Source organism: Lepidochelys olivacea, assembly GCF_965140295.1.
Source record: "Lepidochelys olivacea isolate rLepOli2 genome assembly, chromosome: 1".
NCBI classification, from domain to species: Eukaryota; Metazoa; Chordata; order Testudines; family Cheloniidae; genus Lepidochelys; species Lepidochelys olivacea.
The window spans coordinates 13,256,681-13,281,916 of NC_140411.1; the positions used below are offsets into that span (position 1 = coordinate 13,256,681).

The window sequence follows — 25,236 nt, forward strand, 5'->3', positions numbered from 1 at the left end:
GATTGAGTATACGTAGGCCATTGCTGGCAGGTGCACTGTAGAAGCCCAGCTTGTATTCTGAAATATTGTGCCCTTCCTCTGGTGGTGACGGGAGACGGTACCTGGCAGGTATAATTACATGTGTGCTGGGACTGGGAGACATCTCTTGGGGTGGAGGCAAAACCCTAATTGTTAGGATATTCCTATCTTTTGCTCTAATGTTTTTCTTTTCCCCAGGCAAGTGTCCATTGAGGAGGGAGAGAGGAAAGCCAAAGAGCTGAATGTAATGTTCATTGAAACTAGTGCGAAAGCAGGATACAATGTAAAACAGGTAAGTGACATGGGGCAGTGTGTACTGTGCACTCAGTCTGCTGGAATATTTTTACATCCTGTGATGAACCAGGGTACAGCATGTTCCATGGTAGTGGAGATAAGCAAATTGGCCAAGGACTCTAGAGGAACATCCACTCTTCAGTCCGCAGACAGCACTTCTGGGGGATTTTTAGCTGTCATTTGAAAGACCCACCTATAGTAAAATGCTTGAAACCTCATTTATTCACTTTGAAAGGGTGGATGATTTGTCTGGGGTTGGAACCATAGGACTCTGGGTATTCAAAAGCTGATTGGACTAGCTGGAATGGTTGAAAGTGTGGGAAGTCTGGGGTCTCTGACGCTGATTTGCTCTGGGACCGTGGACAAGTCAGTCTGACTACATTTCACCATGGGCAAAACAGGAAGAATAATTAAGCTTCACCAATGATAGTTATTTGGAAGACACTATAAGTGTGAATGATCATTCTCTGACCTCCAGCTCATCCCCTCCAACTATGGAGTGATAGACTTTCAAGTTGGGAAAGGTAATCTAACAGCTTTCTGCAGTGCGGCAGCATTCAGTTTTATGTTGCAAGATGAGTTTCTGCCTTTTTAAACGCTGAACTGCCAAATGAAGTTCTTTCTGCCTGGTCTATTGAAGATAAATTTTCCATTTGCCAAATAGCTAATCAGCCTAAGCAATAAACAGCACTAACCTTGTGTTTACATGCAATAACATCCTTTTTTGTTTTTTCCTGCCCATGTAGGCAAATATGCGTAATTGCAGAATGTGAACAAAGGGCTAGAGCCACTCATGTTCACTCAGAGGCAAGAGCAAAGATGGAGTATGGTGACACAATTGCTTTATTGACTTGGCATTTCTCGAATATTGCCTATTGCCTCTAAGATACTTGACAAATAGTCCCATGGTGAAGGGCAGTGAGTTGTTAAAAGATGTAGAACTTTCCTATTGAGACATCTAGGAATAAAACTGCAAAGCAGCTAATGTATGAAGCGCAGAATAATCAATGTACATTAATAATCGTATAACCCTATTGTAGCAACTTACTGCACAATTATATACTCTAGTCTTGTATACACTTTGTATCCAAATTAATGTGTCAAATACTAAATGCCCCCTGCACACCAAACGGTAACTTATTACATAATCTTATACTGGTAGTTAGCTTGCTACATGATTTCAGTGTTAAAAACATGGTAAGAAATCAAGCTGTGCTGCTATATTTCAAATCTCTGGTTTCACGTGGTCTTGTCAAACACAAAATACTTAAGTAAAATAGAATATAAGTGACCATGCAGGAGTCGAACAAACATCATTCAGCAAACAGAGTTTGGCTTCCAACCAAAGGCTCAAAGGAGATTGTACAGGAAGTGTTGAATATTCTGAAGTGGTTATTTAGGAAGGGGCTGCCTATTGGAGGATGCAGGTTTCACTGCTAATGAGGAATGGTGGTGACCACTGACTTTTTCTTGTGTGTGGTGTGGTGGTGGGGGGATGGGGATCGTCTGGACATACCCAATTTGTACTCACCTCAAGGTTACTGTGACTCCCAGTCCAGGCTAGGAAGACAGCACATGTCTCCAAGAGCTAGCTAGCTAACTGTGTTGGAGCGGGACATCTGGGTCCTCAGTGCAGTTATGATAACTCAGAGAAGCCATTGGATAAATAAGTCTTTTACAGCATGTGTCTGGGCTTCATCTGGGCATAGATCTCGCATGAACAAATGACACGAGGTGCAACTAAAATATGCACTTAATGAGGTGACCACAGTGTATGTCATTAAGGTGGTGGTAGATCCAATTAATGCATTATGTGAGGGCAAGCTTTAGCTTTTTGTACTGTTCAGGAACTTTACTGATGGGATTGTCAGCACAAAGGCTAATTCTCCAGTTGTAGCCCCTTCCCTGAAAGAGAATTTTAAGAAACATATCAAAGATTCTGTGCAATCAAATGCTTTTAATTTCTTAATTGCTAGACAATTTGTAAAACTAACAATTTTTGTTTTATTTTCTGAAAAAGATTCAAAGGCTCATCATCAATAGGATGTTTCTTTAAACTATTGAATAAACTAAAGATTTTGGGATGCAGCGGAGTTTTTGTTTAGTATTGTATTCAGCAAATCACAATGGGTGGTTTTAAATCACTGGAGGCTGTTGCATGGCATTGGGTGCCATCATAATACAGATTAATAATTCATACACCTGTCAAATTTTCATGTGGAAATGGACAGAGGAAAGCTTAAGTGAGCTCTAGCTATAAGTGAAGTTAGTATAAGCAAGTACACTCAGATGGGCACTTGACAAGAACTTACACCTGGTCTACACTACGAGTTTAGGTCAAATTTAGCAGCATTATCTCGATTTAACCCTGCACCCGTCCATACAACGAAGCCCTTTTTTCAACTTAAAGGGCTCTTAAAATCAATTTCTTTACTCCACCGCCGACGATGGGATTAGCGCTGAAATCAGCCTTGCCTGGTCGAATTTGAGGTACTGTGGACGCAATTCGACGGTATTGGCCTCCCGGGAGCTATCCCACAGTGCTCAGTTGTGACCGCTCTGGACAGCACTCTCAACTCAGATGCACTGGTCTGGTATACAGGAAAAGGCCCTCAAATTTTTGAATCTCATTTCCTGTTTGGCCAACATGGCGAGCTCACCTGCACAGGTCACCATGCAGAGCTCATCACAGGAGACCATGCAGTCCCAGAACTGCCAAAGAGCTCCAGCATGGACCGAACAGGAGGTACAGGATCTGATCGCTGTACAGGGAGACGAATCCGTGCTGGCAGAACTCCGTTCGAAAAGACAAAATGCCAAAATATTTGAAAAAATCTCCAATGGCATGAAGGACAGAGGCTATAACAAGGACCTGCAGCAGTGCCGCGTGAAAATTAAGGAGCTTGGGCAAGCCTACCAAAAAACCAGAGAGGCAAACGGCTGCTCTGGTTCGGAGCCCCAGACATGCCGCTTCTATGCATGCCATTCTAGGGGGTGCAGCCACCACTACCCCAACCCTGTGCTTTGACGCTGTCCAAGGAGTGGGAGACAACGGAAGTGGGTTCTGGGGGCAAGGAAGATGAGGAGGAGGTTGTAGATAGCTCACAGCAAGGAAGCGGAGAAACCTGTTTCCCCAACAGCGAGGATCTGTTTCTCACCTTGGACCTGGACCCCAGTACCCCCTGAACACACCCAACGTGGGCTCCCGGACACTGAATGCGGAGAAGGGACCTCTGGTGAGTGTACCTTTGTAAATTTTATATATGGTTTAAAAGCAAGCGTGTTTAATGATTAATTTGCCATGGCATTTGCAGCCAGTACAGCTACTGGAAAAGTCTGTTAACGTGTCTGGGGATGGAGTGGAAATCCTCCAGGGACATCTCCATAAAGCTCTCCTGGATGTACTAACAAAGTCTTTGCAAAAGATTTCTGGGGAGGGCAGCCTTATTCCGTCCTCAATGGTAGAACACTTTTTACCGCGCCAGGCCAGTAGCATGTAGTAGGGAATCATTGCAGAACAAAGCATTGCAGCGTATGGTCCTGGTGTTTGCTGGCATTCAAACAACATCCGTTCTTTATCTCTGTGTTACCCTCAGGAGAGTGATATCGTTCATGGTCACGTGGTTGAAAGAGGGTGGTTTTAGTAAGCGGACATTCAGAGGTGCCTGTTCCTGCTGGGCTGTTTGCCTGTGGCTGAACAGAAATCATCCCTGCTGTTAGCCGCGCGGTGGGGGAAGGGGTGAAGCCATCATCCCAGAGAATTTGGGGGGGAGGGGCTAGTTGGATTTCTGCTGCACGTGAACCCGGAAACCTCAGCCCCTCCTTTTAAATGGCCAACCCTTCTTCATATGGGAAATGAGGGCGCTGCTGTTTGAAACCAGTCCCACTTGTTATGAAGGTTAAAGAACCCAAAAGACTGTGGCTTATCATGGCTTCCTGCAAGCTGAATTCTGCTGCTCAGCCCTGCGTGTGTGATCTCTCTCACCAAACCAGCATACCCTCAATAAGAGGCAAAATGCAACCTTGTAATGAAAGCACATGTGCTATGTAATGTTAACAGCAAGGTTCACTGTGGAGGAGTGTACCCATTGTTCTATAAAATGTCTTTTTGACTACCACTCTCCCTTTTTTTTCCTCCACCAGCTGCATATGTTTCTCCTTCCCAGAGGCTAGCGAAGATTAGAAGGCGAAAAAAACGCACTCGTGATGAAACGTTCATGTTCTCTGACCTCATGCTGTCCTCCCACACTGACAGAGCACAGCAAAATACGTGGAGGCAGACAATCTGAGTGCAGGAAAACACAATATGACCGCGAGGAGGGGTGGCAGGCTGAAGATGGTAGGTGGCGTCAGCTTGCTGAAAGAAGGCAGGAGTCAATGCTCAGGCTGCTGGAGGATCAAACTCATATGCTGCAGCATATGGTTGAGCTTCAGGAAAGGCAGCAGGAGCACAGACCACCGCTACAGCCCCTGTGTAACCAACCGCCTTCCTCCCCAAGTTCCATAGCCTCCTCACCCAGATGCCCAAGAACACAGTAGGGGGTCCTCTGGCCACCCAGCCACTCCACCCCAGAGGATTGCCCAAGCAACAGAAGGCTGGTATTCAGTATGTTTTAAAGTGCTGCGTGGCCTTGTCTTTCCCTCCTCCACCACCCCTCCTGGGCTACCTGGGCAGTTATCCCCCTCTTTGTGTGATGAGTAAATAAAGAATGCATGAATGTGAAGCAATAATTACTTTATTGCCTCTGCAAGTGGTGATCGAAGCCGGGAGGGGAAGGTGCTTAGCTTACAGGAAAATAGAGCGAACCCAGGGGGTGGGGAGGTTTCCATCAAGGAGAAGCAAACAGAACTTTCACACCGTAGCCTGGCCATTCCTGAAACCGGTTTTCAAAGCTTCTCTTATGCGCATCGCGCCTTCCTGTACTCTTCTAACAGCCCTGGTGTCTGGCTGCACATAATCAGTGGCCAGGCAATTTGCCTCAACCTCCCACTGTGCCATAAACATCTCCCCCTTACTCTCTCAGATATTGTGGAGCGCACAGCAAGCAGTAATAACAATGGGAATATTGGTTTCGCTGAGGTCTAACTGAGTCAGTAAACTGCGTCAGCGAGCTTTTAAACGCCCAAATGAACATTCTACCACCATTCGGCACTTGTTCAGCCTATAGTTGAACAGCTCCTGACTACTGTCCAGGGTGCCTGAGTATGGCTTCATGAGCCATGGCATTAAGGGGTATGCTGGGTCCCCAAGGATAACTATAGGCATTTCAACATCCCCAACTGTTGTTTTCTGGTCTGGAAAGTAAGTCCCTTGCTGCAGCTGTTGAAACAGACCAGAGATCCTGAAGATGCGAGCGTCATGTACCTTTCCCAGCCATCCCATGTGGATGTTGGTGAAACGTCCCTTGTGATCCACCAGTGCTTGCAGCACCATTGAAAAGTACCCCTTTCAGTTTATGTACTCGCTGCCTTGGTGCCAAGATAGGGATATGGGTTCCGTCTAAGGCCCCACCACAGTTAGGGAATCCCATTGCAGCAAAGCCATCCACTATGACCTGCACATTTCCCAGAGTCACTACCCTTGATAGCAGCAGCTCAGTGATAGCGTTGGCTACTTGCATCTCAGCAGCTCCCACAGTAGATTTGCCAACTCCAAATTGATTCCCGACTGACCGGTAACTATCTGGCGTTGCAAGCTTCCACAGGGCTATTGCCACTCACTTCTCAACTGTGAGGGCTGCTCTCATCTTGGTATTCTTGCGCTTCAGGGCAGGGGAAAGCAAGTTACAAAGTTCCATGAAAGTGCCCTTACGCATGCGAAAGTTTTGCAGCCACTGGGAATCGTCCCAGACCCGCAACACTATGCGGTCCCACCACTCTGTGCTTGTTTCCTGGGCCCAGAATCGGCGTTCCACGCCATGAACCTGCCCAACTGACACCATGATGTGGACATTGCAGGGGCCTGTGCTTTGTGAGAAGTCTATGTCCATGTCCTCATCACTCTTGTCACCACGCTGCAGTCGCCGCCTCCTCGCCTGGTTTTGCTTTTCTTGCAGGTTATGGTTCTGCATATCCTGCTGGATAATGCGCACAGTGTTTATAGTGCTCATAATTGCAGGCTCCATGTTCCCAGTACTACGGCATCTGCGCTGGAAAAAGACGCGAAATGATTGTCTGCCATTGCTCTGATGGAGGGAGGAGTGACTGACAGCATGGCTTACAGGGTTGGCTTACAGGGAATTAAAATCAACAAAGGAGGTGGCTTTGTATCAAGGAGAAACAGAATGGCCCCCTCAAGGATAGAACTCAAAACCCTGGGTTTAGCAGACTGTTAATTTCACAGAGGGACAGAGGAGAAAATGAACACAAAACAAATCTGGTCTATTTCTTGTTTTGATCCACTTCATCTATCTTTATACATCTTGCTGGCAGCAGATGGTGCAGTACGACTTCTGGCCATCGTCATCTCCTGGGTGCTCATTAGAAGACAGTGCAGTAGGACTGCCGGCAGGACTGAATTGCCATGAGACGAAACTTAAAAGGGAGATGACCTGGCTGAGTCACTCCCATGTTTGCCCAGGCGCCCCTGACCGACCTCACAGAGGTTGGCTAAAAGAGCACCATGGAGTACGGCGACGATGGCTACCAGTCATACTGCACTGTCTGCTGCCAAAAGGCAATGAGCTGCTGCTGTGTAGCAATGCAGTACTGTGTCTGCCAGCACCCAGGAGACATACAGTGAGCTGAGCGGGCTCCATGCTTGCTGTGGTATGGTGTCTGCACGGGTAACCCAGGAAAAACGTGGAACAATTGTCTGCCGTTGCTTTCACGGAGGGAGGGAGGGAAGGGGGTGCCTGACGATATGTACCCAGAAGCACCTGCGACAATGTTTTTGTCCCATCAGGCATTGGGATTTCTACCCAGAATTCAAATGCGTGGCAGAGACTGTGGGATAGCTACCCACAGTGCAATGCTCCAGAAGTCAATGGTTTCCTCGGTACTGTGGACGCACTCCGCCGACTAAATGCCAACTAAATGCACTTAGAGCATTTATGTGGGGACACACACAATTGACTGTATAAAAACGCTTTCTACAAAACCGACTTCTATAAATTTGACCTAATTTCGTAGTGTAGACATAGCCTTAGGAGGAATTGTTCTTTCTGTGGGAAGGAATTGTTTTTCTGTGTTTTTTCTTTGTAAAGCAGATAGGATTTAGATTTTTAGAGTCTTCAAGACAATTGAAGTTGCTGGGGTATGTCAACAAAGCAAGCCCAGAAATGCTGCCTCAAAATCCAGTAAGTAGTTGTTGCTGAAGCAGGTCCCAAAAGGGAAGAGACAAGAAATAGCATTAGTCATTCAGTTTTCCATTTTCTTTACTGCTGCTTTCACTGAATGATCTCAGATTATTTTACTGAAATGTGAAAGAAATTCTTCCCCAGGCAAAATGGGAAAAGTTATGAACAGCACCTACGAATGGGTGCAATCCCTATGACCTTCTGCATGAATCACTATTCTTACTAAGATGGTATGAATGGGGGCAATCAAGGTTGACCTTCCCATGGCTGATAACTTCTGTTCATAATAATGTGATATGAGCTAGCTCTGCAGAATAATTACTGCCTTAATCTTCATACAGGAAGTTGATTCGAGTGGTAAATTACTTTAGTCCTGAAATGCGTATTTTGGATATGTATAACGAATTGCATTTATGTAAAATCCTAGATCAATCAGTACTTCATATCATGCGTTGAAGTAAAAATGAAGCCTAGAATAATGCAAATCGCTAATTTTCCCATTTTAGGATGGAAATTCACAGAAGATTTTAGCAGTACTCTTAATATGCCGGTTTGGTACAAAACATGGTGCCCGGTTGCATTGATTAGGGAATGTGAACTAATCTTTGTCTACTCAAACTGTTGTAACATAAGACAGTTTTTAACTCTGTTACAATTTTGAATGTAAATTGTCAATACCTCCTTCAGAAGCCTATGTGTCAGGCACCACAGTCATTCGTGAAGGGCTGGCAAGTTAGTCCTGCTTCCAGCCTGTCTTTTCAGGGCAAAGTCCTGTTCCAATATCTAAACCCTTCATTAAGCCTGAAGCCAGACTGCTAAGTTTAAGGCTGGCACAGTGGATGACCTTGGAACACAACTTTGCAAACAAGGTTATTTGGACACAGACAAACTTCCGTTCTTGTACTAGTAGATCTTTCAGTGGCTTTCCATACCTTTGACTATAAGGTGTTGACTTAAATACAATATGTAGTAGGAGTTAATGGAACGGCGGTTAGCTGGATCCTTTCAGATCCCTGAAATTCATGGTGGGCCCCTACTTCTATTCCTTAAGGCGTCACATGTAGCACTCTATATGTTGAGTACTTTCATCCATCCTCTCCAGCATATACCTCACATTGAGACACCATGAATTCGTGTCACTAATATATTTGGATGATACTGCACTGTGAGTCCTTCTCAAAGCACCCAGTCTCATAAGTCTTATTGGTTGAGCAAGTGTCTGGAAGTGACAGTTGGTTCAAACTTACCCTCACTTATTCTAGGATAGGTTAAGAAGGAAATATTTTGGAATCTATCCCATACAATAAACTCATGGATCAAGAGCATCAGCTTCTGGTTGTTAAGAGCAGGGTGTCACAGCGGTCATGCTGAATTTTAATGCTATCCAAATTGTTTGTTCTCCGTACTTGGGCACTGTGATAGATGCCTTACAAACCTTTACAATGGTTCAGAAGTGGTATTTGCCCTGTATGTTTTGAAACAATTGTTGAAATATAGCGGGTAAGAAGCTTAATCTCTCATTCCACCAGGGCAGACTAATGGGTAATGACAGGAGACTGCAGCCCCGAGACTTTGCTCTTAACTTCAGTCACTCCTAGTGTACCTACTTTTGTGCTTTGACCTCTTGTTTGTTCTATGTTCCTGGAAAGCAGTGAAGAGTTGGAAGAGTGAAGAGTTGATGCAGAGAATGGGCTCATTGCAACCATCATGCAGCTACAGAGGTCCCTTGCTCCATAGTGTGCCACTAGAATGCTGTGGGGTTGCCACATCTCATGGCTGCTCTCTGGCAGTGAGCTCCCTGCCTCTTCCACCAGAGAAATGCAGGGAGTGGGTTCTCGGGACCTGAGTATGGCAGTCTGGCTCAGCTGTACTTATGTAATGTTCAAGACAAGGACAGAATTGACCTCCTAGCTTCCCCTTCCAAAGAGACTTTGTGGTGCTCCCCTTCCAAAGTAGTGGCTTTCCCCCTTCAGGACCTAAAACCCCATTTGGTCTCCAGGAAAAGAAAGGAAACATGAGCCCACAGGAAAATAGTGCATTTAACAGAGGCTTCCTGTCTTGAGAAGAGGAGTGCAATGCATGTTGGTTAAGCCGAAAGCTTTGTTCTCCAGTGGTTCATAAGCAATCAAGTACCTGACTTGATTCAGAGGAATCTGGGGCAGTCGGAGGTACAACTGTTTGCAGTCAACTCGAACAGGTGGAAAAGGTTTGCACCAGCCGATAAACTAGCTTGGAAGACTGGGCACATGAGGCTTTTTCAGTTGCCTTGGTTCCACCTGGTGTTTGCATTTCCCCATCCTCATCCTGGGAACAGCTCTAATAAAGAAGCTGATGGGCCAAGTCTCGTCCATTCTCCTAGCTGCAGTTTCCACCAAGACTGTTTCTCTCTCAGGCATCTATTCTACTCCCAGATCTGTTAGTTCAGGGCCCTCTCCAGACATGCAGGTGCAGATTTCAAAAGGTATTTAGGCACCTAACTCCTGTTAAAATCAGTGGGAGCTAGGCTCCTAAATACCTTTAAAAATCTGAGCTCCAGTCTCTATGCATGTGACACTCCTCCTGGCTTGGGAAAGGAGGATATCTGAAGGAAAACGGGATGGTGAGCAGCGTTTCAGACACCCTTCTGGCTTGAGGGATGCTCTATTTCAATAGCATGTTAGAATGTTGGTAAGGGTGCTTCCTGCAGTTAAAGTAGTTACTTCAGAGCAAAACTGTCCCTTCTGCTGATCTAGAATTCCTCTAAGTGAGTTTCAGCAAAGCCCCCCAAATTTCTTGTAAATTCGGGGGGGGGCACTTCAGGATTAAGGGGAGGCTGGATTGCTTGCTTAGATTTAACAATTCTGCCCTACTGCAAAATTCTCTTTTATTTGTTCTATTTGCTGGCACAAGCAGCTCTATAAAAGGCTTTGAGATTCGTGCTCTCCAGGGTGTATGTGACAGACTCTTACAAATCAGCAAGCCAACTGAGCCCAGAGTACATTAGGGTTCACTCCACTGGATCTGGTGAAGTCTCAGCAGAGACAGGGGAGGTCTCTGAAGAACTCTTACGGCAGCTATCTGGTACGTTTTACATAAGTTCTCAAAGAACAACAGGCTGAGTGTGGCATCAGGTGATGTGGCATTTGACAGGATGGGTTTCTCATAGTAGTAGTTCAAGAACCACAGCCCCATGGGGTAGCCCCATGAGGTAACCCTATTCTGTAGAATAGGCCAAGTCTAACAGTTCGGCACTTTCTCCCGTCCCTGTGATTCTTGTTCTTATATAATGGGGAAGAATAGCTCTGTCTCCTATCACTGTCCCTGTAGAATGAGACCTCTTCATAGTCGCTGTTCCCCTGGGACAGACCCCTTTCTCTCAGGTCTAGTACCTGAGTTCTCACCTGGGACAGAGATGACCCTTCCCTTGTCATGTTGCTGAATGGACAATGAGGGAGAGGAGGGTTGAGTATGCAAAGAGTTGATAGCCCGTGATTTAGAGAGAGGTCCATTTAATATTCCAGGCCTGATTTCCTTACGATATTCGATGCTGTTAGAATCCCAGCTCAGTTGGATCAATTAACTGACACAGGAAGTGAGTTGAAACTATCACACCAAAGGGGTGGAGTATCTTGACTCTATGGAACAGGCTTCTCTCCTGCCTGAAGTCACTGGAGGAGGAGCGACCCTTCAGTCAGGTGTGGCAGAATGAGATGTGAAAACTGCATGGGAAGAGATTCTCCTTGTGCCTGTTGCTCTTTCATGCCCCTGTGTTTCACCCCCCTGCCTTTGAAAGGTGCCAAGTGTATGCGGCTGTCTGTGAAGTGCCGAAGTCTGTGAGATAAAATACAGTGACTGCTGATGTGGGTATGGAAGCTATAGTGAAGGAATAAGTCTGTGTACAAGGCTGCTTTCTAGCCATCTACTTTCCCTAATTGGATTTATTCGCACATGCTCTGGCTGATAAGCACATGGTTCATAAAAGAGAGAGTAGATTTTCTTAGCTGCCAAATTCCCTTTTTTTAGTCCAATAATGTTTTGTTAAAAATGTAGCATAAGGCATAATTTTTGTGCCTTGCCAGACTGTAGAGAAGGGATTGCTGCATTAAACTTATCCTGGCTGTCAACAGCTGGCTTTAAATGCCATAATCTAATCAGTTCCCATTAGATTCATTTTTTTAAAATGTTAATTTTTGACTGAATTTCTGACTTTGACTTTAAGCTGGTGAGTATTGCTAGCCTGGCGGGGGGGAGGACTCCTATTCCGCACATCAGTAACACCTTCCTTCCAGGGGTCTCAAAGCACTTTAAACAAATCAGCAGAGTACGCTGTAAAAGGGGGATTCTCCTAAAAATTGAGGCACAGAAAGGTTACGTGATTTGCCCAGTATCATGCAAGAAGTCTGACAGAGCTGAGAATAGCAGCTGTTTTGTGGTGTTGTCTATAGAGCCTATTGTGGTAGGGCCAGATTTTCTAAAGAGCGCCACACCCACAGTCGGGGTCAGACTTTCAGACCGGTTCAGCTCCTATTTAAGGACTGGAATAAGTGGATAGATTTTCAAGATTACAGCATGTTGGGTGCTGAGCTCTTGAAAATCAGGCCCGTAGGGGTGTCGCCTGCAGCCCCTTAGCTCCTTGTTCTGTGCTCTTCTTACAAATACCCTTCATCCTCCCATCCTTTTTGTCTCACATCTGTTTAATTCTCCTGAAAATAGCAGGTGACCTTGTACCTGGTTCTGTCGCGCAGTCCCTAGCAAAACTAAATGGAGTTCTAGGATACCTTAGCTTATAAATGTTCGCGTGTCCCTCTAGGCCGGGGTTTACCTGGACTGTGGGCTCCTCCTCGGAGTTCCAGTGTCTCCCTTCATCTTTCTCATCACTTGCCTTTACAATTTCATCTTAAAACCACTGCTGCCTGCTGAAGTACAATGTTGCTGCTCCTCGTCCCTTTCTTTACCCCTAGTTTGCATGGGGGGAGCTCCCAGTGGCTTGTTTTGTCTCCTTCTTGGCTCTTTCCCAGCACTTGGATATTTAAAGGTTCGGGGGGGGGGGGCAGAGAGAGGATGGTTGCCCAGTGGCTAGGGTGCTAACCTGCGACTTGGGGAAACCCAGGTTCAATTCCCAGTTTTGCCACAGACGTCTCCTGTGCCTGGGGAAGTCACTTTGGTGTTGTGCTTCAGATCCCCATTGCACAGATAGAGAAAATAGCAGTCCCCCACCTCCCAGGGTACTTAGAGAGTGAAGTACTTGTGCTACAGTAACGAGGTCTATAGTACAAGTACTCAAAATACATAGCTGGGAGATGGGATTGATGATGACTTTGAGTTTCCCTTTTTGGTAGTATGTACTTTGGCCGAGATGGTGAAATAGCCATAGGAGGGTACTTGAGTTTTTTTCACTTTGAGCGTCTCGTCCATTCTGTGAGCATCCTAACATTTTTCGACTGCTGTGCATCTAGCAGAATTATTGAGCTGTCCAGAACCAACAAATCTGCTTGAGTAGTTCAAATTATTTTTCTAATGTGCATTAACTTGCATTTGTCCACAGTGAATTTCATCTGCCATTGTGCAACCCATTTGGCTAGCTTGAAGGCCCTCTGGAGTTACTCAGGTTAGATGAACCTAAATCACCAGTCACTCACTTGTCTGTGAACCTTGTCAACTTGGTAGTTCCCCCTTCCTCTCCTCCCCTTTTCTCCAGATCATTTAAGAATGCACTAACCTTACTATGGATCCTTGAAGCATCCAGCTTTTTGCCTTGTTGAAAATAAACATTGTATTCCTTGTTTTCCCTCTTAGCCAGTTTCTCTTGCTTGGCAGAATTTTATCCCTCTCCTCTTGGCCCCTTAAGTTGTTTTAACAACTTCTTGCAGGATTGAAAGTCTGAATTATATCAGTCAGTTCTCTCTCTGCTTTTATTAACATCCTCGAATAATTCAAATAGATTTTCTGCCCCAGAAGCCATGCTGGGCTGCCCCATGCCCACGCTTGTCTTGGAGATTTGGAATTCTATTTTTAAGGTTCAGTGGTGTAAATCCCAGAGTCCACCCCTACTGACTTTCCTAAAGAGAAGAACAATGCTCATGTGGCAGAGTAGCCACCTGTGACCCAGAGGAACCGAGAGGAGCTAGGTCTGTTTGTATATGGGATTTGGTTGCATATACTTGATGTGGAGTAATAAGGCTTAGTTCACTTGTGAGTTACTTGGGCTTTGCGTACAATATAAAAGCCTTATTTTGAGAGCTCAGGGGAGAGGCATTTCCACAGCATAGATCATGAAGCCAGATGAGGCTTTTCTTTGGGACTGTCAGGAAGATGTGAGAGCGGAACTAGGCCAGGTGGAAAAAACCTAGAGAGCCGACTCTGAGAATCTGGATTAAATCTGCCGGAAGTGAAGGGTAAAGTAAAGCATCCTTGAAGTTTTAAAGGAATAGTTCTATTTTTTGTGTAATTTAGTGCATGTCTTTCACAAATGAAATGCTTCCGCATGGGATGGGTAACTGCCCAACTTACCTCCAGATCAGTTTGCCACCCTCCAGTATGGTCTCAAGTATCAGGGGTAGCCATGTTAGTCTGTATCCACAAAAACAACAAGGAGTCCGGTGGCACCTTCAAGACGAACAGATTTATTTTTACCCATGAAAGCTTATGCCCAAATAAATCTGTTCGTCTTGAAGGTGCCACCAGACTCCTCGTTGCCAGTTTAATGGTTGCTAGTATATATTTTTGGTTGGCCGCTCAGGCCCTTCATTCTTAAATTCCTTCTGCACTCTTGGCTTGATATTGTTGGTCCTGGTGACTTTCTGTTCTTTAATTATTTTGTGCCAGCACCTTCTCTCTTGACACCTCCATCTGACTCTCACCTTCTCTGTGTCGTTCCAGGGCTGAGAATGATGAGAACATCCTGTTGAACAGAAGTTATCACTAGGCTACATTGCCCTGCAGCTCAGTTTATTATTATTTATACAGCCATCATAAATGTTCATGGTGCTTTTAAAGGCAATTTCCCTGCCCTGAAGATCTTGCCATCTGTGTTCAGTTTTTCTTGTGCAAAATTTTTAGAGGCGACTACGCTTTCAGCTCCTAAAAAACACATTAACTGTGTCTGAGACAGACCTGCAGGACTTCTTTCAGCAGAGATCTGGCCCTGCAGAGGCCCCAAGACCTGAGAGAGAGCCAGCTACTAAGGATTATTTTACAGGGGTGGGAAGGCTACCACCTCCCCTGACAATGGGATGATCCCGATGAGAAACTTGTGGGCCTTTTGAGCTGAGTTTGCTGTCAGTTTGTATTGCAGTGTGGTGATGAAACAATCCTGCCCCAGAAAAGGTTAGATTATTTTATGGGACTGTTCTACATCCAGAGGCCAGTTATAAAGGTGGCAGCCGTGAAGTGAGACTTGTATTCCTTGCTGGAGGGAGACATTCATTATAGGACTCAACTGAAAAAGCACATTGGTGCCTTAAATGTAAAATCTGACCAGCTTGGTAGTGAATGCTTGGAGAACAAATGAAATGCTAGGCAGGAAAGGATGAGTTGGTAAAGAGGGAATTCAGACACTGCCAATAATGTGTGACCATGTTTGGCTTATCCCAAAGTCACTACCGAAAGAGAATTTCAGTTCTGGAAGAGCAATAAGCACCAATATAATACTACTAGACTCTTAGGACTGGCAGAGGAAGACGAGATGGGATCTTAAGTAGCTTCTTGGATCACTGGCTGTAAAGATTTTGCCTCTTAAGGAGGATGATCAATTTTACACTGAGAGAGCTGACCAAATCCTTCTTAAATATGAATAAAAGTAATGGGGTTGGCAGGACTGTCTGCAAATTATTTGATCATAATGGCCATGAAAATCCTGCTGATCATAGGGGAAAGGAGACTTTCTCTCTCCCCAGCTTCCTCCTGTGACCCAGGCAAAATGCCAGTGTCTTTCTAGTTTAAAAAACGGCCTCCTGAAAAATGCGTTGGAGGCTGTGCTGCTTTTCCTGGCAGCTATGTATGAAGTGTGCTGGCAGGACTCTCTTTTGGGAAGCGGAGGTAGGGGAATGGATGTGAGACGAGAGTGAGAAATTGACCATCTGATAGGACGTCTTGATGCCAGAACTCAAGCTGGCCAGATACTTAAAGTCTAGTTCCACTCTCTATTATCATGACAAATTGGTTTAATTATTTCCTGATCAGCAAATCCTTCCATCCTTTCACACTTAAGAACAACAGGCATTTATCCTATAGGCTTCCTTGCCGTCCTGCCTCCCATCCGCCGCTGATGGACAGTATTGTTAAGCATCTGAAAAGCCGGTGTGCTTTGTCGGTATTTCTTGTCAGTGGCTGCTCTTGAGTGCTTTACTGTAGCTGGTGTACGAGAATTCAGGTAACCCTTTCAGAGCTGTGACTGTCTGGATGGTTCAGGGGAATTGCGGGAGGACATGGAGACCAGCACCAGGATACAAAAGTTTTGTACTTCTAGGTCATTGGTTCAAATCCATCCCAGACTGGTGCTTCAGCCATCAGAGTCTGACTGGACCTGCATGAAATAAGTTTGTTCTGTTCAGTTTATGTCCTAGTGAACATTGTGCATCTGGTTTTGTTGGCTAAGGACTGAATGGACATAAAGAATGGAGATGTTTGAGATGGTCCCTTCTTAGCAGAAGCGCAATGTGCTTTAGGTGGCACATGATCAGGATTCATTACTGAATCTGATCATTAACTTCCCCGGCTTAGGCTGCGTACTTAAGGGGAGTGCAACATGAATGCTGATCCCTCAAGAACAGAGTTGAGATGTTAAGTGCTGTGGGGGAAACTTGCTTTACTAATGCCTCTCTCATACCTCTTGTTAGTTTGGCATCACACCTTATAGCAGCCTGCCACCGAATCAGTAATGAATAGTAATGACAAACAGACATAGGGCAGACTCCAAACGCAGTGTGTAGCCCTGCCCTGGGAAGATCATGCCTACATGTGACGGAGCTGAGGGGCTAGTCTTTTTTATTCCAGTAACACTTGCATAGCTGGTCATGCCAACAAAGTCTTACTGGATTTCATTTCAGCATTGTTTACAGGCGGTAAATTCGTAGTATGAACAGATTCACCCTGGATGTCTCTCGAAGTAGTTCTCTAAGTTCTTCAGTTTCCTGTGGAAGCTAGGTTATTGGAGTAGATGGAGGAAAGTTTGGTGTTATCCAAGGAGATCGGTGAAAGAATAATGGGATGCCTTCAGAGGGACACTGCTATAAGGCTGACGCAGTGACTGTGGGGTTCAGACACTTGGTGTCGGTTTCTGTAGCAAGCATTGTGTCTACAGGTTATAGTCATGTATGCGCTCAGCCAACTGACTGCAAAACTCCAAAGCACCTGGAATCTTCCAGTCCAGTGCCCATGGTGCTTCTCAACACACAGGCATGTAGTACTTGGTAAGCTCGCTGTTAACCTTGTGGAAGTTTAACTGACTTGGTGTGTCAGTTTCACTCTTGTGTCTACTGCTGGGCATGTGCTGTGTACACTAGCATAGATCCAATCCTCTGCTCTTGCTGGGGATATTCTGCAGGGGCTACAGAAAGAAAAGACAGGTAATCTCGTGCATCTCCTCATCTCACACCCCAGAGGATCATACCTGAGTCTGTACGTAATTCCCAGAGGCACTGGGAAACACAGAATGGCACTGTGGAGGGCTGTGCCATTCTCATCTGCTTGATGTGGCTGGTTCTCACAGTGACTCTGGAAAACACAGTTCAGCAAAGGCGCAATCCTTCACTACATGATTCTCCTGCAGGAAAATTCCAGAATTCCACAGCGTGAGGAAAACATTTCCTGTGTCACACATGAACTCTGATGTATAAGGTTTGGAAATTGACGTTATTGACAGAGAAATAGTGAATGGGATTGGTGGCATAGGCCCCTAGTGGCAAACAGTTGCAGGTGGTTGTCTGTCCAGAGGGCTGGGGAAACACCATCTGGCAGACGCCACACAAAGCTGAGCTCCACATTACAGGAAAGATATTGGCTAATTGTAGAAGGCACAGAAGAGGGGAAAAGGTAGGTTTCAGTGTCGTCCCTCACTTTAAAACACCGCGTAGCTGGACATACCTGTCTAACCACATTTTCATTGGTATGAATTAGAGGCAAAAAGTACACGTAAGTGGAAAGGACAAACGAGCATCTGACAAAGAAAGTATGGCAAGAACCAGAATCACCGTACACTTGAGGCATACGTTCTCATGTAGAACTTGGCATTTGTCTAGTGCATGGTATGTTTCTCTGAATGTGTAACCATTAACTAACACGTAGCTTTCCATGGAGTTGGGAGGCTCTGAATTCTCACGTTACACATGGACAAACTGTCCGAAGTGAAGTGATTTGCCTACGGTCATTCTGCAAATCGGTGCCATAACCAAGATTGGAACTCTGGGGTTCCTGTCTCTCACACTGAGTTCTTTGTTTCCAAAGCCATTCATGGGTAGTTTAACTGTTACTACATAGCCAGTGAGTCCAACTAATTTAACTTCCAGTGTTAACGAGGATGTGCACTTCTCGGAGTCCCAGATCCAAAGGTTACTGTGGGTGTTGGTCTCCTAGGGTAGCCAGTGCAGATTTTGAGATGGTAGACAAGCAGGTATGAAGTCATTCTGTTTTGTCTGGCAAAATTGGAATACATTGTCACAAATGTTACTACGCATTTAATCAGTTTTATCTTTCTCTTTTTCAGCTTTTCCGACGTGTGGCAGCTGCCTTGCCTGGAATGGAGAGCACACAGGACAAAAGCAGAGAAGACAGTATCCTTTGTCTTCGAGCCATGATTCTGTGGATGTACAGCTAGGGGCTTTCATGCATGGGGACATGCAGTCCCTGAGTAACAGACACAGGATGTGGGAAGGGAGAGGTATAAATATAAAACCTGCCCTGGTGGCCATCTGCCTAGCTGTTAGTTGGCTAATTGCTTAGGCATCATAGAAGCATGTGTTGAGGAAAGGGTATGATCCTTACAGACTAGTTCAGCGAGGGTGTTCTTTGCTGTAGAAGCAGCGTGGAGATGTGGAATAAGCTGTAAAGAAGCTGAGGGAGGTGTTGAGTCTGGGATCACTGGTGGAGTAGAGCGGTGAGGGTTATGCAGTGACGTGAATGGATAGGTGTAGGGATGGTCAGCTGGGAAGTGCCTTGGAAGTGGGACAAGAGGCCTGAATTTAATGTGGTGGAAAAGGGAATTAAAAGGAGGGTGACATGGTCAGATCACCAGGCAAGGGAATTCTTAGCCCAGCATTTTGAACAGGTTGGATGTCAAGGAGGCTACAGAGGAGGAGTTTGCAGTAGTCAAGAGAGAGCCCCGAAGAGTTTGTGGTCTGGACAGAGAAGGCTGGATCTGAGATGTTTTATAGAGCAGAGGTTCTTAACCAAGGATCCAGGGGCCCCTGGGAGGCTGTGATCAGGTTTCAGGGATGCCGCCAAGCAGGGACAGTGTTAGACTTGATGGGGCTCAGGGCAGAAAGCCGAAGCCCCACCACGTGGGACTGAAGCCTGGGGCCCTGAGTCCTGCCACCCGGGGCTGAAGCCGAAGCCTCCTCAATGTAGCTTCATGAGGCCCCATGTGGCATGGGGCCACAGGCAAATGCCCTGCTTGCTACCCCCTAATGCCACCCTTGGCTTTTATATGCAGAAAATCAGTTGTTGTGGCACAGGTGGGCCGGGGAGTTTTTATAGCATGCGGGGGGGGGGCGGGGGGCCTCAGAAAAGAAAGGTTGAGAACCCCTGGTCTAGAGGATAAAGCTGCAAGTCTTGGGTGCCAAACTGACAGGCCCAAATAACAGGAGATCAATGCATTGTCAGTGGTTAACGAATGAGGAGGGCTGAGGGGGAAAGACAGCTGAATGGAGGCAGGTCAGGAGTGTAAAGGTAGGTTTCCGAGTAGCCTACAACAAAGATCACTCATTGTCAAGAGAAATGGCTAGGGGTGCCCTGACAGGAGCTGCTTGGAGAGAAGGGGATTTCCCCAAGAGGTGCTTTGCTCAGAGGTGGTAGATCTAGGTGATAGTCACAAAAGCTAAGGCAGGACAAGACCTTGAGAAGTTGGGTGCAATCAGTAATCTCCATACCACCTACAACCCTTCAGTTGCAATCAGTCTGACCTCTTCCTCCCCCATCATCTCTGCTTCTCTTGACACTGCAACGAAGAAGGGAAATGGCGCAGTCATTGGAGACGGGTCTTTTTTTTTTTTTTTGAGTATGGGGGACATGCGCATGCTTATCTCAAGGGGATGATGCCAAAGGAGAGAGCAGGTGTTGAGAAAGAGAGGGCATTAGAAAGAGAGTGGAAGTGGATGGATTTTTTTGTGGGTGGTGCTGAAGGAGTTGGAGGGTGAGAGGTGAGAATCAGCATGGATGATAAGGAGGTAAGAGTGGAGAAGGAGGAGAGGAAATCACAGCAGATCTTGATCTTATTTGAAAAAGCAGGTAGAGGATAGAGGGGAGGTTTTAGGGGATAATCTGTTTCAAATAAGTAGCTGGCATTATGAGCCTATGAGTTAGTGAAGGTGGAGCTCTATAGTACTGTTTGGCAAGGAATGAGGCAGGAACTGTAAGAGAGCACACTTGGAGTAGAGGAAGTGATTGTGTCAGATGTAAACTAAAGACCTTTTAAGCATCACATTTGTTGCAGAGTTAAAAACCATGATTTTAGCAGCTGTAGGTTGCAGCTGCTAAATCCTGGGCTTTCTGTGTGATATGTACTTGATTAATCAAGGACCCTTTCTCAGCAGCATACAGCTGACAGGCTAATCAGTGCCAATTTTATTAATGAGAAGGACAGTGTTAGATTCATAGATATTTAGGTCAGAATTGACCATTATGATCATCTAATCTGACATGCTGCACAACGCAGGCCACAGAATTTCACCCACCACTCCTGCAAAAAACCTCACACCTATATCTGTACTATTGAAGTCCTCAAATTGTAGTTTAAAGACTTCAAGGAGCAGAGAATCCTCCAGCAAGTGACCTGTGCCCCATGCTACAGAGGAAAGCGAAAAACCTCCAGGGCCTCTTCCAATCTGCCCTGGAGGAAAATTCCTTCCCGACCCCAAATATGGCAATCAGCTAAACCCTGAGCCTATGGGCAAGATTCATCAGCCAGATACTACAGAAAATGCTTTCCTGGGTAACTCGGATCCCACCCCATCTAATATCCCATCACAGGCCATTGGGCCTATTTACCATGAATATTTAATTACCAAAACCATGTTATCCCATCATACCATCTCCTCCATAAACTTTTTAAGATTAAACTCGATGCCAGATGGATCTTTTGCCCCCACCTCTTCCCTTGGAAGGCTATTCCAAAACGTCACTCCTCTAAAGGTTAGAAACCTTTGTCTAATTTCTAGTCTAAATTTCCTGGTGGCCAGTTTATATCCATTTGTTCTTGTGTCCACATTGGTACTGAGCTTAAATAATTCCTCTCCCTCTCCGGTATTTATCCCTCTGATATATTTATAGAGAGCAATCATATCTCCCCTCAACCTTCTTTTAGTTAGGCTAAACAAGCCAAGCTCTTTGAGTCTCCTTTCATAAGACAAGTTTTCCATTCCTCGAATCATCCTAGTAGCCCTTCTCTGTACCTGTTCCAGTTTGAATTCATCCTTCTTAAACATGGGAGACCAGAACTGCACACAGTATTCCGGGTGAGGTCTCACCAGTGCCTTGTATAACGGTACTAAAACCTCCTTATCCCTACTGGAAATACCTCTCCTGATGCATCCCAAGACCGCATTAGCTTTTTTCACGGCCATATCATATTGGCGGCTCCTAGTCATCCTATGATCAACCAATACTCCAAGGTCCTTTTCCTCCTCCATTACTTCTAATTGATGCGTCCCCAGCTTATAACTAAAATTCTTGTTCTTAATCCCTAAATGCATAACCTTACACTTCTCACTATTAAATTTCATCCTATTACTATTAGTCCAGTTTACAAGGTCATCCAGATCCTCCTGTAGGAGGATATCCCTGTCCTTCTCTAAATTGGCAATACCTCCCAGCTTTGTATCATCCGCAGACTTTATTAGCACACTCCCACTTTTTGTGCCAAGGTCAGTAATAAAAAGATTAAATAAGATTGGTCCCAAAACCGATCCTTGAGGAACTCCACTGGTAACCTCCCTCCAGCCTGACAGTTCACCTTTCAGTAGGACCCATTGTAGTCTCCCCTTTAACCAATTCCTTATCCACCTTTCAATTTTCCTATTGATCCCCATCTTATCCAATTTAACTAATAATTCCCCATGTGGCACGGTATCAAACACCTTACTAAAATCTAGGTAAATTAGATCCACTGCGTTTCCTTTGTCTAAAAAATCTGTTACTTTCTCAAAGGAGATGATCAGGTTGGTTTGGCACGATCTACCTTTTGTAAAACCATGTTGTATTTTGTCCCATTTACCATTGACTTCAATGTCCTTAACTACCTTCTCCTTAAATTTTTTCCAAGACCTTGCATACTACAGATGTCAAACTAACAGGCCTATAATTACCCGGATCACTTTTTTTCCCTTTCTTAAAAATAGGAACTATGTTAGCAATTCTCCAATCATACGGTACAACCCCTGAGTTTACAGATTCGTTAAAAATTCTTGCTAATGGGCTTGCAATTTCATGTGCCAATTCCTTTAATATTCTTGGATGAAGATTATCTGGGCCCCCCGATTTAGTCCCAATAAGCTGTTTGAGTTTCGCTTCTACCTCAAATATGGTAATGTCTACCTCCATAGCCTCATTCCCATTTGTCATGCTACCATTATCCCTAAGATCCTCTTTAGTCTTATTAAAGACTGAGGCAAAGTATTTGTTTAGATATTGGGCCATGCCTAGATTATCCTTGACCTCCACTCCATCCTCCATGTTTAGCGGTCCCACTTCTTCTTTCTTTGTTTTCTTCTTATTTATATGACTGTAGAACCTTTTACTATTGGTTTTAATTCCCTTTACAAGGTCCAACTCTACTTGACTTTTAGCCTGTCTCACTTTATCCCTACATGTTCTGACCTCAATAAGGTAGCTTTCCTTGCTGATCCCTCCCTTCTTCCATTCCCTGTAGGCATTCTGCTTTTTCTTAATCACCTCTCTGAGATGCTTGCTCATCCAGCTTGGTCTACAACTCCTGCCTAGGAATTTTTTCCCCTTTCTTGGGATGCAGGATCCTCAGTCCCTGCATGTGGTGACTCCTCCTGCCTCCATCAGGGAGTTATATCCAGTCTCCAAATGGGAGAGCAATAAGGCCACTTCCAGTTGGGCTCTCTGCAGAGTGCAGATAGCAAAACAACTTGTCACTGTGTGTGTCCTGTGCTGTAGAAGCAGGTCAAGACCAGTGGCGAGTTTTGTTTTGTTTTTTTTCCCCTCACTGCCTGTTTACAGAACCATGGGGGTACAAGGAAATTGGGCTAATCATCAGGCTTTCATGCTCCATAACTCATCTGCATGGTGTTGGCAGAGCTGTAGTTTTAAGCATCTTTCTCAAACAGCTTCCTCTTAACTGTGAGAGGATTTAGAGACTCAAAGCTACAAGACAGAACTGTAACAAAGGACTCTTCCGTTCTTTTCTTGCTGACCATCTCCTTCCATCCCTTGGAAAGAAAAGCTTCCTCCCCAAGAATAGATAATTGGTGTTACCAGCCGCAAGAACTGCGTGCCATCCTGAGCAAGCTGGGCAGAGACGGATTTTAGACTTGTGCTAAGCTGACATGAATCAGCGTGACTGGGGTTAGTGTTCAGCGCTCCACCTGTGATCTCTGGGTGCACTGTAATGATGGAGTATCAGGTTTGGGGATCAGAGTACCACAAAGGGAGTCATTTATTAGAGGCTGCGTCAGAGGGGAGCGTTTGAGTGACCATGTGCCATTTTTCACTTTTGGCTGTCCTTGCAAGGGGTAGGTTTTTGGAAAGCAGCACAAGTTGCTCAGTGACACCAGTGAGAGCGCTGGGGGAAAGGATTCATGATTATTTCCCACAAAGGCATTCTCAACGCCTGGGAATGCCGTCCAGAAATGGTGTGGTAGTGTGGGAGGGTCAGTGCTCCTAAATCCCATGATGGGTATGATCTGAAAAGGGATTGTCTTTTTCTGATCCAGTCCAGGGCCAATGCCAAAAGTTAACTGAGTCTGTAACATTGCCATGGCACCCTTCTAAACCTGGTACATTGAGAGGCTAAACCTTAAATCTCATCTTATTACCCTCCTCTTCCCCCCACTGCAGTTCTGACACACAATCGCCAATTTCTGGACAGTCACTTGTGAGTGATTGGAATGCCTTCTGTTAGGGGTGTCAGATTCGTTCTGTGGCAAGAGCCAAACCACCATCTCTCACTCCGTGAACCTGGCGTTAAACTTTCACTAGTCCTTTGGGCACTTAAGCCTCCTCACTTTCACTCTTCTTCTCTCCTGCCCCCTCCCTCTCCTGGTACTGGTGCTGTGGGGTGGAGTGACAGTGGTGGGATGGGCACTCTTTTCTGTGAGGCTGGGGATGCTTAGAACAGCAGGAAGCTGGAGGTGGGGGAGCAGAGAAGCATCTGCTCTCCTCACCCCATTGCTATGGGGCTCTGCAGTGGCAGCGAGAGGCTGGGAAGAAGTCTCTTTAAGCTGGGACACAGCAGCCCTTGTAGGCACTCAGGGAGAAGGGGAGTGAGGAGAAGGAGCGCAGATGCTTGTGACCAATCAGGTATGAGTTCTCTTAAGCTCCTCCCACTTTATGGGTCCAGCCCTGTTGAAGTGCAGGAGCTGCAGGTTGAATGCCTTTGAACTGTGGAGGTGGTTGCAAGCTGGAAGAAAGGGTCCTGAAAGTAGGTTCTGCCCCGCAAGCCATGTGTTTGACACCTGGGCTTTATGCCATTAGAAATGTGGGTTCCTGCTTTCAGAGGAGATACGGCTGCAGTGTTAGCTTCAAAATGATGGCTCCTAAAACAGCAGGATAATCAGGACAACTCTCTCTATTTATAATCCAGTCTTCACAATTTGTCAGGCCTAGGAGACAAATACTCTGTACCAGTCGCTGTGTCTTCCTTAGACCCTGGCCCACAGAGTGTTGAAAAATTGTCCCAGGGTCCACCATAGCCCTCAGTCCTCTGTAAATGGAAACAATTGTGAGCTTTGGGCCATGGAGGGGGTTGCTGAAGGGTGGGGGGGGGGGCACGGCTGAGATGAACTGGGCCTTCCTCGCTGCCCTGGAGCTGTGACCAGGGAAGGGGACGTGCAGGAGCTGCTCTCTGTGAGTTGGTGAGAGCAGGGCTGAGGGAGGGAAAAGAGAGCAAGCTTCTCTCTGCTCTTGCTGGGCTCTACTGGCCTGTGCATGTTGCTGCTCCCTCAGTAACCCACTTTTGGATGTCTCCCCCAGCTGAAAGCTGCTGTTCTCTACCACTGGAAAGCAAAGACTGGTTATAGTGTTTGTTTCTAGCCCTAGTGGTTTGAGACACTGGACATACAAGCCATTTTCAATTTAGCCGTGGGTTAGAGACTGCCCTAGATCTTCAACCTGTGTACCTTTCATTTCCTGCTGTCGGAATATCTTGGAAACAGGAAGAGGTGATTAGGAGACAGCAGGAAGGGAAAGATCTTACAGGGGTGGGCACTGCATTTCTAAGAGCTTGGCAAGGACACCCCAAGCCTGGCCTGGG

The 25,236-nt window shown here is 45.7% G+C and overlaps 1 protein-coding gene across 3 annotated transcripts in view; it reads left to right on the top strand.

Moving 5' to 3' along the window:
* The window catches only part of RAB6A (RAB6A, member RAS oncogene family), a 96,071-nt gene that overhangs the window by 70,234 nt on the left and 601 nt on the right, over positions 1 to 25,236 (top strand). For all 3 annotated transcript variants that reach the window (XM_084645901.1, XM_084645900.1, XM_084645899.1), the window contains 2 exons: positions 217 to 310; positions 18,292 to 18,358. In XM_084645901.1, the coding sequence (XP_084502027.1) occupies positions 217 to 310; positions 18,292 to 18,358 (161 nt within the window). The remainder of the gene's footprint in view (positions 1 to 216; positions 311 to 18,291; positions 18,359 to 25,236) is intronic.